General features: G+C 50.9%; 1 protein-coding gene across 1 annotated transcript in view; it reads left to right on the top strand.

Moving 5' to 3' along the window:
- Positions 1-19,109, top strand: part of PGBD5 (piggyBac transposable element derived 5) — a 240,152-nt gene that overhangs the window by 197,714 nt on the left and 23,329 nt on the right. Inside the window, exon 6 of the mRNA XM_030196434.1 lies at positions 12,850-12,955. Coding sequence (XP_030052294.1) covers positions 12,850-12,955 — 106 coding nt within the window. The remainder of the gene's footprint in view (positions 1-12,849; positions 12,956-19,109) is intronic.

Raw genomic sequence — 19,109 nt, 5'->3', positions numbered from 1 at the left:
TTTACCTGTTGCTATTTCTTGCTTGAATTTGGCCAGGAGCGTGACTAGGACAGTTTCAGTACTGTGGTGGGGCGAAATCCTGACTGTGAATCATGTAGTATTGAGAACTTGTCCATGTATTCCGTAAGTTGTTTGATCACCAAACTCTCCATCAGTTTGACTACTAGTGGGATAGACGCAACTGGGCGGTAATTGGTAAGATCGTTAGTGTTTTTCTTGGCGTCTTTTGGTATTGGGGTGAGTAGGATGTTGCCAAATTCCTCGGGGAAGAGACATTGTTGTAGCCTGAAGTTTAGGTGGGATGTGAGGTCTACTATGAAGCGGTCAGGGGCGGATTTGAGTAGATGACTGGGACATACAGTGGGGGAAATAAGTATTTGATCCCTTGCTGATTTTGTAAGTTTGCCCACTGACAAAGACATGAGCAGCCCATAATTGAAGGGTAGGTTATTGGTAACAGTGAGAGATAGCACATCACAAATTAAATCCGGAAAATCACATTGTGGAAAGTATATGAATTTATTTGCATTCTGCAGAGGGAAATAAGTATTTGATCCCCCACCAACCAGTAAGAGATCTGGCCCCTACAGACCAGGTAGATGCTCCAAATCAACTCGTTACCTGCATGACAGACAGCTGTCGGCAATGGTCACCTGTATGAAAGACACCTGTCCACAGACTCAGTGAATCAGTCAGACTCTAACCTCTACAAAATGGCCAAGAGCAAGGAGCTGTCTAAGGATGTCAGGGACAAGATCATACACCTGCACAAGGCTGGAATGGGCTACAAAACCATCAGTAAGACGCTGGGCGAGAAGGAGACAACTGTTGGTGCCATAGTAAGAAAATGGAAGAAGTACAAAATGACTGTCAATCGACAAAGATCTGGGGCTCCACGCAAAATCTCACCTCGTGGGGTATCCTTGATCATGAGGAAGGTTAGAAATCAGCCTACAACTACAAGGGGGGAACTTGTCAATGATCTCAAGGCAGCTGGGACCACTGTCACCACGAAAACCATTGGTAACACATTACGACATAACGGATTGCAATCCTGCAGTGCCCGCAAGGTCCCCCTGCTCCGGAAGGCACATGTGACGGCCCGTCTGAAGTTTGCCAGTGAACACCTGGATGATGCCGAGAGTGATGATTGGGAGAAGGTGCTGTGGTCAGATGAGACAAAAATTGAGCTCTTTGGCATGAACTCAACTCGCCGTGTTTGGAGGAAGAGAAATGCTGCCTATGACCCAAAGAACACCGTCCCCACTGTCAAGCATGGAGTTGGAAATGTTATGTTTTGGGGGTGTTTCTCTGCTAAGGGCACAGGACTACTTCACCGCATCAATGGGAGAATGGATGGGGCCATGTACCGTACAATTCTGAGTGACAACCTCCTTCCCTCCGCCAGGGCCTTAAAAATGGGTCGTGGCTGGGTCTTCCAGCACGACAATGACCCAAAACATACAGCCAAGGCAACAAAGGAGTGGCTCAGGAAGAAGCACATTAGGGTCATGGAGTGGCCTAGCCAGTCACCAGACCTTAATCCCATTGAAAACTTATGGAGGGAGCTGAAGCTGCGAGTTGCCAAGCGACAGCCCAGAACTCTTAATGATTTAGAGATGATCTGCAAAGAGGAGTGGACCAAAATTCCTCCTGACATGTGTGCAAACCTCATCATCAACTACAGAAGACGTCTGACCGCTGTGCTTGCCAACAAGGGTTTTGCCACCAAGTATTAGGTCTTGTTTGCCAGAGGGATTAAATACTTATTTCCCTCTGCAGAATGCAAATAAATTCATATACTTTCCACAATGTGATTTTCCGGATTTAATTTGTGATGTGCTATCTCTCACTGTTACCAATAACCTACCCTTCAATTATGGGCTGCTCATGTCTTTGTCAGTGGGCAAACTTACAAAATCAGCAAGGGATCAAATACTTATTTCCCCCACTGTATGTCCAGTTTGCAGTGGGTGTTGGCAAACCTATGAGTCGTTTTTGTAACTGATTCAGTGGTGAGAAGAGTGGATGTTGACCAGATACAGTCAGCTGGGCATCCACCAGGGATTAGGTCTAGGTCGTTGAAGAAGTTTTAGATGTCAGTGTTGTGCTGAGGAAGTGTGCTGCGTAGTTTAATTTTTTCCTTAAAGTAGTTAGCAAGTTTGTCTGCGGGTGGGATGTTTGCAGTGCTTTTTTTGTAGAAAAAAAGGTGCCAGTACTCATTGTGGGCGGAGTCACCACTTATGACTCCACCCCTATTGTAACCGCACCCACATTAGCCACACCCCTTATACCAGCCATAGCGCATATAAACATAGTAACATGGTAGATGACGGCAGAAAAAGACCTGCACGGTCCATCCAGTCTGCCCAACAAGATAACTCATATGTGCTACTTTTTGTGTATACCCTACTTTGATTTGTACCTGTGCTCTTCAGGGCACGGACCGTGACATCATTGAAAATATTATACTAGTATAGGAGAAATAAAAATGTGATTTTTTTTCTCATTATAAATAATTTCTGTAAGCTGTTACAGTTCCAGTATACCCAGTGCAAAATAAGACAGCAGATGTAAATTCTCAAATTGGACATATTCCAGACACTAAAATGAAAATAAAATGATTTTTTCTACCTTTCTTGTCTGGTGACTTTGTTTTTCTGATCATGCTGGCTCAGTATCTGATTCTGCTGCTATCTGTCCTCTTAACTCCGTTTCCAGGCCTAGTGGTTAGGGTGGTGGACTTTGGTCCTGGGGAACTGAGGAACTGAGTTCGATTCCCACTTCAGGTACAGGCAGCTCCTTGTGACTCTGGGCAAGTCACTTAACCCTCCATTGCCCCATGTAAGCCGCATTGAGCCTGCCATGAGTGGGAAAGCGCGGGGTACAAATGTAACAATAAAAAAATAAAAATAAAATTCCTTTCCATTTAGTTCTTTACTTTCCGCCTTTCTTCTTCATTTCTTGCCCTACATCCGTATGTAAAAGCTGGGTCCTCCACAGACTTGACTGTCCAGTGGATCCAGCTTCTGCCTATTTTCTATATCCATGTACAGATTTTCTCCTCTCTTTCTTTTCCCTCATCTCATCTCCTTCCTCACTCTCTTCCCTCGCCTCCATCCATGTCCAGCATTTCTTTTCTCCCCCTGCCCTCCACTCCATCCACCCATGTCCAGCAACCCTCCTCTCGCCCTGCCCCCCTCCAGCCACCCATGCCATGCACAGTGATTCTCCTCCCTCCCCTGCCCATGTCCAGCATGTATCCTCTCCCCCTGCCCTCCCCTCCACGTCCAGCACTTCTCTCTCCCCTCCCCTGCCCTCCATGCCCAGCATGTTGCCTCCCTCCCCTGCCCTCCCCTCATCCATGCCCAGCAATTCTCCTCCCTCCCCTGCCCATGGCCAGCATGTCTCCTCTACCCCATGCCCTCCCCTCCATGTCCAGCACTTCTCTCTCCCCTCCCCTGCCCTCCATGCCCAGCATGTCGCCTCCCTCCCCTCATCCATGCCCAGCAATTCTCCTCTCTCCCCTGCCCTCCCCTCCATGCCAGCAATTCTCTCTCCCCTGCCCTGCATGTCCGACATGTCCCCTCGCTCCCCTGGCCTTCCCTCTATGCCAGCAATTCTCTCTCCCCTGCCCTGCATGTCCAACATGTCCCCTCTCTCCCCTGCCCTCCCCTCCATGCCAGCAATTCTCTCTCCCCTGCCCTGCATGTCCAACATGTCCCCTCTCCCCTGCCCTCCCCTGCCCTCCATGCCAGCAATTCTCTCTCCCCTGCCCTGCATGTCCAACATGTCCCCTCTCTCCCCTGCCCTCCCCTCCATGCCAGCAATTCTCTCTCCCCTGCCCTGAATGTCCAACATGTCCCCTCTCTCCCCTGCCCTCCCCTCCATGCCAGCAATTCTCTCTCCCTTGCCCTGCATGTCTGACATGTCCCCTCTCTCCCCTGCCCTCCATGCCAGCAATTCTCTTTCCCCTGCCCTGCATGTCCGACATGTCCCCTCTCTCCCCTGCCCTCCATGCCAGCAATTCTCTCTCCCCTGCCCTGCATGTCTGACATGTCCCCTCTCTCCCCTGCCCTCCCCTCCACGTCCAGCACTTCTCTCTCCCCTCCCCTGCCCTCTATGCCCAGCATGTTGCCTCCCTCCCCTGCCCTCCCCTCATCCATGCCCAGCAATTCTCCTCCCTCCCCTGCCCATGGCCAGCATGTCTCCTCTACCCCATGCCCTCCCCTCCATGTCCAGCACTTCTCTCTCCCCTCCCTGCCCTCCATGCCCAGCATGTCGCCTCCCTCCCCTCATCCATGCCCAGCAATTCTCCTCTCTCCCCTGCCCTCCCCTCCATGCCAGCAATTCTCTCTCCCCTGCCCTGCATGTCCGACATGTCCCCTCTCTCCCCTGGCCTTCCCTCCATGCCAGCAATTCTCTCTCCCCTGCCCTGCATGTCCAACATGTCCCCTCTCTCCCCTGCCCTCCCCTCCATGCCAGCAGTTCTCTCTCCCCTGCCCTGCATGTCCAACATGTCCCCTCTCTCCCCTGCCCTCCATGCCAGCAATTCTCTCTCCCCTGCCCTGCATGTCCAACATGCCCCCTCTCTCCTCTGCCCTCCCCTCCATGCCAGCAATTCTCTCTCCCCTGCCCTGAATGTCCAACATGTCCCCTCTCTCCCCTGCCCTGCATGTCTGACATGTCCCCTCTCTCCCCTGCCCTCCCCTCCATGCCAGCAATTCTCTCTCCCTTGCCCTGCATGTCTGACATGTCCCCTCTCTCCCCTGCCCTCCATGCCAGCAATTCTCTCTCCCCTGCCCTGCATGTCTAACATGTCCCCTTTCTCTCCTGCCCTCCCCTCCATGCCAGCAATTCTCTCTCCCCTGCCCTGCATGTCTGACATGTCCCCTTTCTCTCCTGCCCTCCCCTCCATGCCAGCAATTCTCTCTCCCCTGCCCTGCATGTCCAGCATGTCCCCTCTCTCCCCTCCCCTGCCCTCCATGCCAGCAATTCTCTCTCCCTTGCCCTGCATGTCCGACATGTCCCCTCTCTCCCCTGCCCTGCATGTCCGACATGTCCCCTCTCTCCCCTGCTCTCCCCTCCCCTCTCCAAATCACGACGAACCAGCCGGCGGTGAAGACAGCAGTACTCACTGATGCAGGCACGCAGAAAACGCAGGGCGCACGCAAGCAGGTTCGTCTTCTGCTCTGATCTCGCGTTGCTTCCCTCTCAGTTCGTCCCGCCATCGAAGGCTGAGAGGGAAGCAACGCGAGATCAGAGGAGAAGATGAACCTGCTTGCGCGCGCCCTGCGTTTTCTGCGTGCCTGCGTCAATGAGTACCGCTGTCTTCACCGCCGGCCGGTTTGTCGCGACTTGGAGAGGGGAGGGAAGGGTAGGGGAGAGAGGGGGCATGTCGGACATGCAGGGCAGGGGAGAGAGAATTGCTGGCATGGAGGGGAGGGCAGGGGAGAAAGGGGAATTGCGACCGGAAAAATTAAATGGACGGGAGCGGGACCTGAAAAAAAAGGTGCCGGTACGCCGTACCGCCGCGTACCGGCACAAAAAAAGCACTGGATGTTTGTGTTGGTTGTGGTGATAGGGGTGGTGTCTAACAACTTATTTACGATTGAAATAGTTTCTTCAGATTTTTGTAATCCGGTCCTATTTTAGTTTTGTAATAGGACCTTTTGGTTTGTCTTATCGCATATTTGTATTTTCTGTGTATTTGTTTCCATGCATTGAGTGTATGTTCATCTTTTGTTTTTTTTTCCATGCTCATTCAAGTTTCCTGGATTGTGTTTTCATTTTTTGAATTCGTCATTGAACCATGGTATCGAGTTTTGTCGTCTTGATATTCTTGTCTTTAAGGGCGCTATTTCGTTTAGTACGCTTCTGCATTTGTCCTCCCAATGGTTGAGGTAGTGTATGGAGTCTGTTCGTGTTTTCCATTCGTTGCCATATATCAGTTGCCTGAACACTTGTGTATCTTTTTGCCCTGTCATGGTGTAGGTTGTGTGTGCTGGTGTATGGTATAATCCCTTCTTCTGCCAGTCTAGGGATAAGTTCAGTTTGTAGTTGTCGGTCCAAGGTGTTTCTGTCCATTTGATGTCTGTTATTAATAGGTTATGATCTGTGGACAGTTTGTGTGTTAGGAGGTCTAGTGTGTGTCCCTTGATGTGGGTAGCTTGCATGTGAGGCCATTTGAGATCCCATGACGGTAGGAAGTCTTTGCATTCACGTGCGTTGGTGGAGTTGGGGTCTTCTAGGTGAAGGTTTATGTTGCCTAGTATTAATGTATTGGAGCTGTTTACACAAGTGTTTGAGATGAAGTCCGTGAAAGTAGGCTGGCTTTCGTTCCAGTTACCAGGCGGTCTATAAAACAGGATGCAGTTCAGATGATCGGTCAGGGATTTGTTATGGATTCTGAATAATACAATTTCTAGTTGGGGTGTTATGGATTCGGCGATGGTTGCGGTAGTGAATTGGGTTCGCTAGATTATTGCTATGCCTCTTCCTCTCTTTTCCGTTCTGGTCCACTGAGTGATTTTGTTACCTGGAGAGCATAGTTCAAGGATTATGGGTCCTTTTGATCGTGGATCCATGTTTCGTTGATGAAAATAAGATCAAAGGTTTTCTGAGCTGATCCAGTCTGATATTGTTGTTGTTTTGTAAACTACGGACCTAGCATTAATGTAGCCCACTTGGATATTTTGTTATGGGGTTGCTAGGTTTGATGATGTGTGGATTTTTATTAGTTGTCGTTCATTGGGTGGTGTGTGTTTATTGTAATCTTTCCTTCCGTTTTGTTGGTATTGTCCGTATTTAGATAGTCTTCCTTTAATTTGATGGGTGTCAGTTTGGTGAAGTGTGGAGAGCTTGATCAGCCTTTGGTGATTTTGTAGGATGGGTATGATATTGTTTTCTGTAAGTGGGATGGCTATTGTAAGGTGAATCAGTGAGAGGGAGTATATTGTTAGGAGTATTTTGATTGTATTCATTTTGGTGTCAGTTTGGTATGGTAAGTTACTCACAGTTGGATTCTCGGGGGTGATGTCCTGGGTGCAGAGCTCTGTTGCTCCGGGTGCTGTTCAGTGGTTGGAGGCAGAGAGGTTCCATTAGCAAGGGAGTCTTTGTATTGACGGCGTACGCTGCAGCCTTCATCAGTCATAACCCAGCGCTGTGATTCTCTATTCCCCTCTTTCCGTGGTGAGGAAGAGTGTTGCAACTTAGATGTTCAGCGGGATAATTGGGTTGAAGGGTCAATTGGATCCATGGAAAGCACCAAGCCTGTGCTTTAGTCCCGTTGGAAATCCTTTCCATGTGCTTCCAGATGCAAAGGCTTGTATCGCTCCCCGAATGGGCATGGAGCTGCCCCCCCTGCAACGGCCAGCATGTGTGGCTCTGGACACTGGGTTTTGGTCACTTTCTTCCCACATGTCGCTACTGTGGCTGGTCCCGTTGCACAGCCACCCCTGCATGCACTGCGCTCCACGCTCGGCGCTTCCTCTCACCTCCGCTCTGTCCGGTTGCGTTTCCAGCGGTGGAGGCAGCACCGAGGTCCGGTAATCATGCTGTGTTTTCTGGCAGTGGGAACTGGGAAGATCTGCGATCGGCAACTGGAGGCTTTCGGCGGTCCGTCCTTGGAGGATTACTTACTTTTATTTTTATATGAATGTTCTGGTTTATTAAACATGTTGATATACCGCCTTTCTTGCACAGCATAACAAGGCAGTTTACAATCAAACATTAAAAACCAGTGGCGTAGCTACACATGGGCCTGGGTGGGCCGGGGCCCACCCAATTAGGGCTCAGGCCCACCCAACAGCAGCACACGTATTAGCGGTAGCAGGTGGGGATCCCAAGCTCTGCCAGCAGAAGACTTCCCCCTGATGGTAATGAAAACGCCATTCTCCAGGATACCAGCACCTGCGCATGCTCAGTTTTCAACGCGTGCCTGCTGCAGACTGCTAAGGTGGAAAGAAGCGTTTTCCCGCCAGCTGAGATTTTTTTTTTTTGTGGTGGGTGAAGGGGAGAACACTTGGTGCCCACCCACTTCTTGCCTAGGCCCACCCAAAATCTGTTGTCTGGCTACGCCCCTGTTAAAAACAATATAAAATAGAGAAGAATGCCATATAAAAACAGGATAGATGGAATAAGAGAAAAGTTGAAGAGAGAAAAGGAGATTGATTTGGTGCTGCATCACCTCTGTTTGATAGTCTATCAAAGGCTGTAGTAAAAAAAAATCTCTTTAGGGCAGTATGGAATTTTGGATAGGATAGTTTTAATCAAATTAGGGTAGGTAAAGTACTCCATAGAGATTAGTTACCGTATTTTTCGGACTATAAGACGCACCGGACCATAAGACGCACCTAGGTTTTAGAGGAGGGAAATAGGAAAAAAAATTTTTTTCCATTTTTCCCTCCTCTAAAACCTAGGTGCTCCGGTGCGTCTTGTCCGAGTTCGGGATCGCCCTCCCCTACTCACGTCACGCGATGTTCTCTGGTGGTCTAGTGACGTCGGGGTAGGAAAGAGCCCCCTCTTTCCTGCCCAGCGCGCTGCTCTCCGTCCTCCTGTATATATGCTGCCTGACGGTCTCGACGAGATTCAAAATGGCCACCGAGACTTCAATTCTCGGTGGCCATTTTGAATCTCGCCAAGACCGTCAGGCAGCATACAGGAGGATGGAGAGCAGCGCGCTGGGCAGGAAAGAGGGGGCTCTTTCCTGCCCCGACGTCACTAGACCACCAGGGAACATCGAGTGACGTGAGTAGGGGAGGGCGATCCCGAACTCGGGGGGAGGGCGATCCCGAAATCGGACCTCGTTACCTTCAGACTATAAGACGCACCCCCCATTTTCCTCCCAAATTTGGGGGGAAAAAAGTGCGTCTTATAGTCCGAAAAATACGGTATGTTTTATTTATATTTTTGATTTATATTATTTATAAATATATCATGACGTTTTGTATTGGTTTACAATTCAAACTAGTTTTACTCCATGTGTCTGTTAATGTCAGGATGTTTATTCGGTTTATTAATATAATTGTTTTTTTAAGAATGTATTTATATCATAAATAGATATTATTTAAATGTTTTTAATATATATATGTATGTTAGTATATATTTTGTGCAGACCCCTGATGCAGGCGTAACACCGAAACAGGGCCCATGCTAGTGTAAACTTGCTTCTCTTAACTACCTTTTGGTCAGTATCACTTCTTTTGTGTCCTGTTGCTGTTTTGTTGTTGATTCCCTCTGATTTGGTGTACTGAATTTAGGAGCCACCCTAAAAAGTGTAGGAGCCAGCAGTTGAGATCTTCTCCTCCACCCCACACCCATATGTCCACTATGAAGTTCGAATTGGGGTGGGAATCCCCTCCAAGAACAACAGCAGCTCTTTTAGAAATGTCTCTAGGCAAAGAACATTTTGTAAATCATTCCCTTAAAGTTCTCAACAAATCACTGGCAGAAGCCAACAGCCTCCCTTTCTGAAGCATGCTGTGAGCTGTATGACTGCACCCCCTTGATAGATGAAGCAAAAAAGGCAATTGCCTCCGTTTCATGTATCATCATGGTTTGGGTGCCCACTAGTCTCTCACTTTGTCGTACCACCCCCCAGTGGCGTAGCCAGACTGCCAATTTTGGGTGGGCCTGAACCCAAAGTGGGTGGGCACAAAATTTTCTCTCTACCCCCCTCCCCCAGCAAAATTTAGTCACACTTTTCAGTGAGCTTTCAGAGGCCAAAACCTCCTGCCTCAGGTCAGTATAATGCTGTTACGGTATCCTCTCCTGATGTAAGGAAGGAAGTATTGGTCTCTGAAACTTTATTAACACAGGTACCATATTACTTTATCCTAAATTAAAAATAAAATTATTTTCTTTACCTTTGTTGTATGGCCATTTACTTTTTCTCATTGTGTTGCTCCCAGTCTCTAGATTCTGCTTTCCTTCGTCTTTCTCTTGCCAGGGTTTCCTGTCCATTCACCTATGGCTTTTCATCTTTTCCTCACCCTTGTTCGCCACATACCCCTTCCTCTTATTCTCCAGTCTTTCCCTACTCTGTCCTCTCCCTCGTTCCATCCAGCAGCTCCCCTCTTTCTCTCCCCATCCTTCCAGTGTCTCCCCTCTTTCTTTTGCATCCAGCGTCTCCTTTTTCTCCCTACCCTTCCATCCAGTGTCTTCCCTCTTTCTCTCCTTATCCTTCCACTCATCTACCCTCTCTCCTGATCCTTCCATCTAGTGTCTCTATCTCCCCTCTCCTTCTATCCAGTGTCTAACTCTCTACCCTTTTCTGTTCAGTCTCCTCCCTCTCTCCACATCCTTCTAGTTTCTCCCCTTTCTCTCTGCATCCTTTCATCCATCTCCCCTCTTTCTCTCCCTATCCTCCCATGTCCAGCAGCTCTCTTCCCTCTAGTCCCTTCTTCCTCTTCCTCCCTTGTCCAGCAGCTCTCCAGCCCCTTCCTCCTCTCCCTCCCATATCCAGTAGCTCTCTCCCTTCCCGCCAGTCCCTCCCATGTCCCAGCAGCTCTCCCTTCCCGTCAGTCCCTTCTTCCTCTCCCTCCCATGTCCCAGCAGCTTCTCCCTTCCCTCCAGTCCCTTCTTCCTCTCCCTCCCATGTCCCAGCAGCTTCTCCCTTCCCTCCAGTCCCTTCTTCCTCTCCCTCCCATGTCCCAGCAGCTTCTCCCTTCCCTCCAGTCCCTTCTTCCTCTCCCTCCCATGTCCAAGCAGCTTCTCCCTTCCCTCCAGTCCCTTCTTCCTCTCCCTCCCATGTCCAAGCAGCTTCTCCCTTCCCTCCAGTCCCTTCTTCCTCTCCCTCCCATGTCCAAGCAGCTTCTCCCTTCCCTCCAGTCCCTTCTTCCTCTCCCTCCCATATCCCAGCAGCTTTTCCCTTCCCTCCAGTCCCTTCTTCCTCTCCCTCCCATGTCCCAGTAGCTCTCTTCCTTCCCTCCAGTCCCTTCTTCCTCTCCCTCCCATGTCCCAGCAGCTTCTCCCTTTCCTCCAGTCCCTTCCTCCTCTCCCTCCTATGTCCCAGCAGCTCAGCCACTTTCCCCCCAGGCCTGCGAATCCACATCCTTCCCACGTTGTTGCAGCCCTTTTGTCCCGCGGAGGCAGCGTTCAGCGTTTCCTTCCTGCCCTGTCTTCTCCCCAGGCTCCGCTGCATCGTCCCTGCAAGTGGAATCGTTTTCCTTTTCGGCCGTCGCGCTGCGCTGCCATACACACAGGCAGCTTCGCTCCTCCCCACCGCGTTCATCCGGCCCTAACAGGAAGTGCATCAGAGAGGGCCAGAATGGACGCGGCGGGGGAGGAGCGAAGCTGCCTGTGTGTATGGCAGCGCAGCGCGACGGCCGAAAAGGAAAACGATTCCACTTTCAGGGATGATGCAGCGGAGCCTGGGGAGAAGACAGGGCAGGAAGGAAACGCTGAACACTGCCTCCGCGGGACAAAAGGGGAGCGACAGCGTGCGAAGGATGGGCGGGCCAAGAGGGAAAATGGGTGGGCCTGGGCCCGTCCAGGCCCACCCGTGGCTACGCCCCTGCCACCCCCCAGCTTTCATCCAGTCTCTCACTCTTTCATTCCCCCCAGCCTTCATTCAGTCTCTCACTCTTTTATTTCCACCCCATCTCTCATTCTTTCATTTTCCCCTCCAGTCTCTCACTTTTTCATTCCCCCCCTCCCAGCCTTCACCCAGTTTCTCACGCTTTCATTTTCTCTCCCAGCCTTCACCCAGTCTCTCACGCTTTCATTTTCCCTCCCAGCCTTCACCCAGTCTCTCACGCTTTCATTTTCCCTCCCGGCCTTCACCCAGTCTCTCAGGGGTCCTTTTACTAAGCCGCATAAGCGTCTATGCGCGCCCAATGTGCACCAAAATGGAGTTACCACCCGACTACTATGTGGATCTTACGGTAATTTCATTTTTGGCGCGTGTCCGATACGCGCGTCTGAAAAATATTTTTTATTTTCAGGCACCAATAACGGATGCACGCCAAGTGGCATTTGGTGCACATAGGTCATTACCACCCGGTTATCACGCGAGTCTTTACTGCTAGGTCAACGGCTGGTGGTAAGGTCTCAGACCCAAAATGGATTCACAGTAATTTTCATTTTGCCGCATGTCCATTTTCTGCAAAAAAATTAAAAAGGCCTTTTTTACAGGCGCGCTAAAAAATGGATCCTCATGCGCCCAAAACCCGCTCCTACACTACCAGAAGCCATTTGTCAGCACGTCTATGTAAAAGGGCCCCTTACTCTTTCATTTTCCCTCCTGGCCTTCACTCGGTCTCTCACTCTTTCATTTTCCCTCCCATCCTTTTCCCCTAGTCTTTCTCAGGTCCCTAATTCCCAAAGCAGTTAATGGGACTAGTCCCCTCACCTTGCTGACCTCAGCTGTAAAAGAAACAGCGGCTTACCTTCTTCTCTGCTGCTATTCCACTATCCGCAAGCTTGAGCCACGTGTGGTGCAGGAAGCTTGGACTGGTCCTCTGGTTTTAAATTTCTGTTCATTATCGTTAAAACTGATATAGGTTTTTTTTTTTTTTTTCATTTTAATTCTATCTTGGCTTTAGCTACAAGTATCTCATAAATACAATCAGAATAGAAACCTCAAATGTCTGGTGAGTAAAAATATCTTAAAATACCAAGAAGGTATTCAGTGACTTCATGCTGCATATAATAAATGTAAACCATTTTGGTTGTACCATAGAAAGATATTATATGAAATCCATCACCGCCCCCCCCCCCCCCCCCCTTCTCCTTTTCACATGAAATAGAAGATGTGTGGCTTGGTTAAGCTATCGCCAGTTGTACCATGTATACTGATTTGTGGAAATAATGATGAAATACATTTTTTTAAATCTTTTGCACACACAGGAGTCATAATAAAAAGGAAGAGCGGAGAGATCCCCTGCCCTCTGGCTGTGGAGGCCTTTGCAGCTCATCTCAGCTACATCTGCAAATATGATGACAAATATAGCAAGTGAGTTAATAGAGACAGCAGCAGCAGGTCAGAGGGGAAATGTGTAGCCGGCGGTGCAAATGGGGCAATAGATCTGGGCTGTATGCCACAGGGATCCCCAAGCTGGCCTGAAGCTGAAGGAGCCCCAGGCCCCGACATATCTAATAACAGCCCTGTGAAAATTGAAACTTGCATGTAAGATATGCAACTCACAAGTCATGGCAGGTGGTAAATGAGAAAGTGGGGAAAAACAGGGAAGAACATTATTAATTAAAACTTTGTACAGCAAGAAGAGTATTGTCTGTACTGGCACACTGCAAAAAACTTCCTTTGTTTGGGACATGAGTCTTTTTGGCTTGTGTTATGGTATGAAAAGAACATTACAGCTTCCTGAAGCATGATCTCTGCTGCTAGTAGAAGGTGCAGAGATATCCAATTAATTACTCAGTATAGGAGGAGTGGTTGGCATTTAGGTTTACTAAATTATATCCATCCTGGATAGACCCCAGCTGAAGCCATATTTGTTGTTCAGTGATGTCTCCATATTTAAGAAAAATTTGCTCAACGTAGCAGGGGAAACTATAGAGAAGGGTTAGTAAATAAAAGGAATGATGAGAGCAGTGTAAGTAGGGTACAAAGACTTGGGGACACTCAAGGAAGTTACATGGAAACACTTTTAAAACAAATAGGAGGAAATATTTTTTCACTCAACGAATAGTTAAGCTCTGGAACTCTTTGCCAAAGGGGGTGGTAACAACGGTTCCATATCATCAAGCTGATCAATCCATAGACTGGTGGGTTGTGTCCATCTACCAGCAGGTGGAGATAGAGAGCAAACTTTTGCCTCCCTATATGTGGTCATGTGCTGCCGGAAACTCCTCAGTATGTTCTCTATCTCAGCAGGTGGTGGTCACACACAGCAGCAGCTCTGGCTAGGCCTCCAAGCCTAATCCTTAGGTTTTGTTGAGGCCTGGGGTTGAGGGCTCTTTTGAGCAAGTGCAAACCTGGTGGTGCCAGGTCCCTCCTTTTCTCCCCCCTCCCGCTGGCTCCGTTTAAAAAAAAAAAAAAAAAAAAAATTTTAAACGTCTTTAAAGGCGTTTAATTCGACGTTTCTTTAAACGTTCATTGCAGCTACTCACTGGGACACCAGTTCGTTACAGCTCGGAGCGGCAAGCAGGTAATTTTACCTTTTTATAGCGGGCAGGGGGTTCCCCGATTCTTCTCCTCGTGGCATATGGCGTCGGAGGGCGAGGGCGCAAAGGGTCGCTCCCCGGATCGCTGGAGCGCTTCTAGAGGGGATGCGGGGGTTTTACAACCTGATTCGCCCTTGATGGGTGACAGTTTAGTGACCGATGAATGTCCCGGTCGTTCCTCCGGCGTGGCGGTTTTTTCCCGCCATAAACGCCCATCCCCCGCTCCTCGCCTCCGCCATCTTGGCCGGCCACGCGGCTCGGACGGCTTCTTCGTGGGCCGCCCTTGAGGTTGGAGACATGCCATGAACGCCCTTAATTTGGGCGACGGCACAAGCGGCTAAAGTTAAGCGCCGTTCTTCCCGCGCGGCTCCTTCGCGGAGTTTCGCGCCGGACGCCATTTTGGATGCGCAGCATGTCTCTCCCCCGCTATTGCGAGCGCCGGTTGAGAGTGTGTCTAGGGCTGTTGCCCAGGCTGCGGAAGTGCACAGTCTGGGGGGTTTCTCCCCCGAGTTTGTTTTGCTGCTGCATCAGGCTTTCCTCATGCCAAACGCTGCCCCTGCTCCCTCTTCTGATAAAGAGGTTGAGGTTCCCAGAGGTAAACGCCCTCGGGTTGATTTCCAGGCCTTGGAGGACTTTGTCTCCTCCGATGTAGATGAGGGCAGCGTGTCTGAGGTCTCCCAACGGTCCTTTGCGGATTCCTTGGAGGAGATAGATCCCCGCTCGGATGGAGCGGATGACCCCTCTGCAGCGCGGCTTTTTAGCCCAGAGGATTTGCCCAACCTGTTTTTACAGGCCATGGACACTTTGAAGATTTCCTCTCCGGAGGACGTCTTTCCCTCAGCCCCTGTTGGCTCTGCCATTATGCTGGGGACGAAGCGCCCGCCTAGATCCTTCCACGTGCATGATGCCATGCACACCTTAATTGCGGCTCAATGGGATGTCCCGGAAACGAGCCTTAAAGTGGCTAGGGCTATGTCCCGCCTCTATCCTTTGGCTGTGAGTGAACGTGAGGCCTTTCTGTGGCCTACCGTGGATTATTTAATCACTGCGGTGACTAAGAAAACGGCGTTGCCGGTGGAAGGTGGCACGGCCCTAAAGGACGCCCAAGACAGAAGATTGGAGGCGGCCTTAAGGTCGTCCTTTGAGGCAGCTGCTTTAAGTTTGCAGGCCTCAGTTTGCGGCTCCTATGTGGCCAGGGCGTGCCTGACTATGGTGCAGCGGGCTTCCCCCTCGGATCTTTCCTTGAGGGCTGATTGGCCGGCCCTGGAATCGGGCTTAGCCTATTTGGCAGACTTGCTGTATGATGTCTTGAGAGCCTCAGCTAAAGGCATGGCTCAGACAGTCTCTGCGCGGCGGTGGCTTTGGCTGAAACATTGGTCTGCTGACCACGCCTCTAAATCCCGCCTGGCTAGATTGCCTTTTAAAGGCAAGCTGCTCTTTGGGGTCGAGCTGGACAAAATCGTGACCGATCTCGGCACGTCTAAGGGCAAGAAATTACCAGAGGTCAGGGCTCGGGCTAGTACTCGTCCCGGTACCTCCAGAGGACGGTTGCTGGAAGCCCGTCGGTACCGCCCGGGCAAGTCGGGTTCCTCTGCCCCCTCTTCCTTCAAGAGGAATTTCTCCCCCAAGCAGCATTCCTTTCGCAGAGACCGCCGTCCCGGAGGTGCTCCCTCCGGTCCTCCCCCAGGGTCTCGTACCCAATGACGGGGCCTTGGTCCACGCCCCAGTGCAGATTGGAGGACGGCTGTCCTCGTTTCTGGGCGAGTGGACCACTATAACTTCAGACGCGTGGGTGCTGGAAGTCATCAGAGACGGCTACAAGCTAGAGTTCTGCCAACCCTTAAGAGACGGGTTTGTACTCTCTCCCTGCAAGTCTCCGGTCAAGCTGTGGCAGTGCAGCAGACCTTGGACAACCTGATCCGCCTGGGTGCGGTCGTTCCGGTGCCAAAAAATCAGATTGGCAAGGGACGTTACTCCATTTACTTTGTGGTTCCAAAGAAAGGAGGTTCTGTCCGGCCTATCCTCGACCTCAAAGGGGTCAATCAGGCCTGGAAAGTGAGGCACTTTCGCATGGAGACTCTCCGCTCTGTTATAGCGGCAGTGAAGGCAGGAGAGTTCTTGGCTTCCTTGGACATCAAGGAAGCGTACCTGCATATTCCCATCTGGCCTCCTCTCCAACGCTTTCTGCGTTTTACAGTCCTGAGACGACACTTCCAGTTCAGAGCCCTCCCTTTCGGGTTGGCTACTGCTCCGCGGACCTTTTCCAAGGAGCTAAAGGAAGGAGTACAAGTCCATCCTTATCTGGACGACTGGTTGATCCGAGCCCCCTCTTATGCAGAGTGCGGCAAAGCTATGGACCGGGTAGTTGCTCTTGTGAGCTCCCTGGGATGGATCATCAACTGGAAGAAGAGCCAGCTGCGCCCGACTCAGTCCCTGGAGTATCTGGGAGTTCGATTCGACACCCAAGTGGGCAGAGTGTTCCTGCCAGACAATCGGATTGTCAAGCTTCAGGCTCAGGTGGACTAGTCCCTAGTAGCCTCTCCTATTCGGGCTTGGGACTACGTGCAGCTGTTGGGCTCTATGACGGCCACGATGGAAGTAGTGCCCTGGGCCAGGGCTCATATGAGACCACTACAGCTATCTCTGCTGCTGCGCTGGACTCCGATGTCGGAGGATTATGCTGTGCGCCTTCCCGTGGACCCAGCAGTGCGCAAGGCGCTGAGCTGGTGGACGCAGACAGACAAGTTGTCTGCAGGATTGCCTCTGGTGACCCCGGAGTGGATTGTCGTCACGACAGACGCCTCTTTGATGGGCTGGGGAGCCCACTGCTTGGGAAGGACAGCGCAGGGGCTCTAGTCTCCTGCAGAGGCAAGTGGTCTATCAACCTCCTGGAACTCAGAGCCATTCGGTTGGTGTTATTGGAGTTCATCCCGGTACTGGTGTTGAAGCCTGTACGGGTCCTGTCGGACAATGCCACGACTGTGGCCTATATCAACCGCCAGGGAGGTACCAAGAGCGCCCCTCTAGCCAAGGAGGCTATGAGTCTTTGCCAGTGGGCGGAAGCGAACCTGGAGCAGCTTTCAGCAGCCCACATTGCCGGAGTCATGAATGTCAAGGCGGACTTTCTCAGTCGCCATACCTTGGAGCCCGGAGAGTGGCAACTATCTGCTCAGGCGTTCTTGGACATCACGAAGCGCTGGGGCCAGCCGAGCCTAGATCTGATGGCGTCATCGGCCAATGGCCAAGTGCCGCGCTTTTTCAGCAGAGGACGGGACCCTCGATCCCTGGGAGTAGATGCTCTTCTCCAACAGTGGCCGACACAAGAGCTCCTCTATGTGTTCCCGCCCTGGCCCATGTTGGGCAGGGTGCTAGACCGGGTGGCAAAGCATCCCGGCAGGGTAATCCTGGTGGGTCCGGATTGTCCCAGACGTCCCTGGTATGCGGACTTGATCAGGCTCTCAGTCGACGATCCTCTGCGGCTGTCAGTGGAGCAGGGCCTGGTACATCAGGGTCCCGTGGTGATGGAGGATCCCTCCCCCTTTGGTCTTACGGCCTGGCTATTGAGCGGCAGCGTCTGAGGAAGAAGGGCTTCTCAGACAAGGTCATCGCCACTATGCTGAGAGCGAGGAAGCGCTCTACTTCTACTGCTTACGCCAGGGTTTGGCGTATCTTTGCAGCGTGGTGTGAAGCAGGCTCTCTTTCTCCCTTCACTGCTCCAATTGCTTCAGTGTTGGCGTTCCTGCAAGAAGGTCTGGAGAAAGGCCTGTCGCTCAGTTCCCTTAAAGTCCAGGTAGCGGCTCTGGCTTGCTTCAGGGGCCGCCTGAAGGGTGCTTCCCTGGCTTCACAGCCAGATGTGGTGCGCTTTCTCAAAGGAGTTAATCACCTGCGCCCTCCTCTGCACTCAGTGGTGCCTGCGTGGGATCTCAACCTGGTACTAAGAGAATTGCAGAAGCCGCCTTTTGAACCCTTGTCGAGGGCATCTCTGAAAGACCTGACGTTGAAAGCAGTCTTTTTGGTGGCTATCACTTCAGCCAGAAGAGTTTCCGAGCTCCAGGCGCTCTCATGTCGAGAGCCTTTTCTGCAGTTCACTGAGGCAGGAGTGACTATTCGCACAGTGCCTTCCTTCCTGCCCAAGATTGTTTCTCGCTTCCATGTGAATCAGCAGCTCTGTCTCCCTTCCTTTCGTAGGGAGGACTACCCAGAGGAGTACTCTGCTCTTAAATATCTGGATGAGAGACGAGTCATCTTCAGATACTTGGAAGTGACCATTGATTTCCGGAATCGGACCATCTGTTTGTCCTGTTTGCAGGTCCTCGTAAGGGTCTGCAGGCTGCTAAGCCTACAGTGGCAAGATGGGTCAAGGAAGCCATTGCAGCGGCTTATGTGGCCGCGGGGAAGGTGCCGCCTATCCAGCTGAAGGCTCACTCCACGAGAGCTCAGGCGGCCTCGATGGCAGAGGCCGGATCCGTCTCCTTGGAAGAGATATGCAAGGCGGCAACTTGGGCTTCGGCTCATACATTCCCCAAGCATTACCGTTTGACTGTGGCTGCACGGGCGGAGGCCCGGTTTGGAGCTTCAGTGTTGAGGTCAGGGATTTCAATGTCCCGCCCTGGGTGAGTACTGCTTCGGTACATCCCACCAGTCTATGGATTGATCAGCTTGATGATATGGAAGGTAAAATTATGTATAATCATACCTGATAATTTTCTTTCCATTAATCATAGCTGATCAATCCATAGCCCCTCCCAGATATCTGTTCTGTTTTTATTCTGGTTGCATTTCAGGTTCAAGTTTAGTCTTCAGTTATTTCAGAAAGACTTCGTGTTCAAGTTCTTTCACTTGGATTCTTCAAGAGTTGAGACGAGTTTGTGTTACAGTGAGCTGCTGCATTCCTCTCCCCTCCATTTTACGGGGCTGGATTGAGACATAAATTCTGCCGGCACTCCCTCCCGCTTCGTGCGGCTGTAGGGCAGCTTTGTACC

This window comes from Microcaecilia unicolor, chromosome 3 (assembly GCF_901765095.1).
Source record: "Microcaecilia unicolor chromosome 3, aMicUni1.1, whole genome shotgun sequence".
Lineage (NCBI taxonomy): Eukaryota > Metazoa > Chordata > Amphibia > Gymnophiona > Siphonopidae > Microcaecilia > Microcaecilia unicolor.
This window is presented reverse-complemented; position numbering and strand designations above follow the sequence as displayed.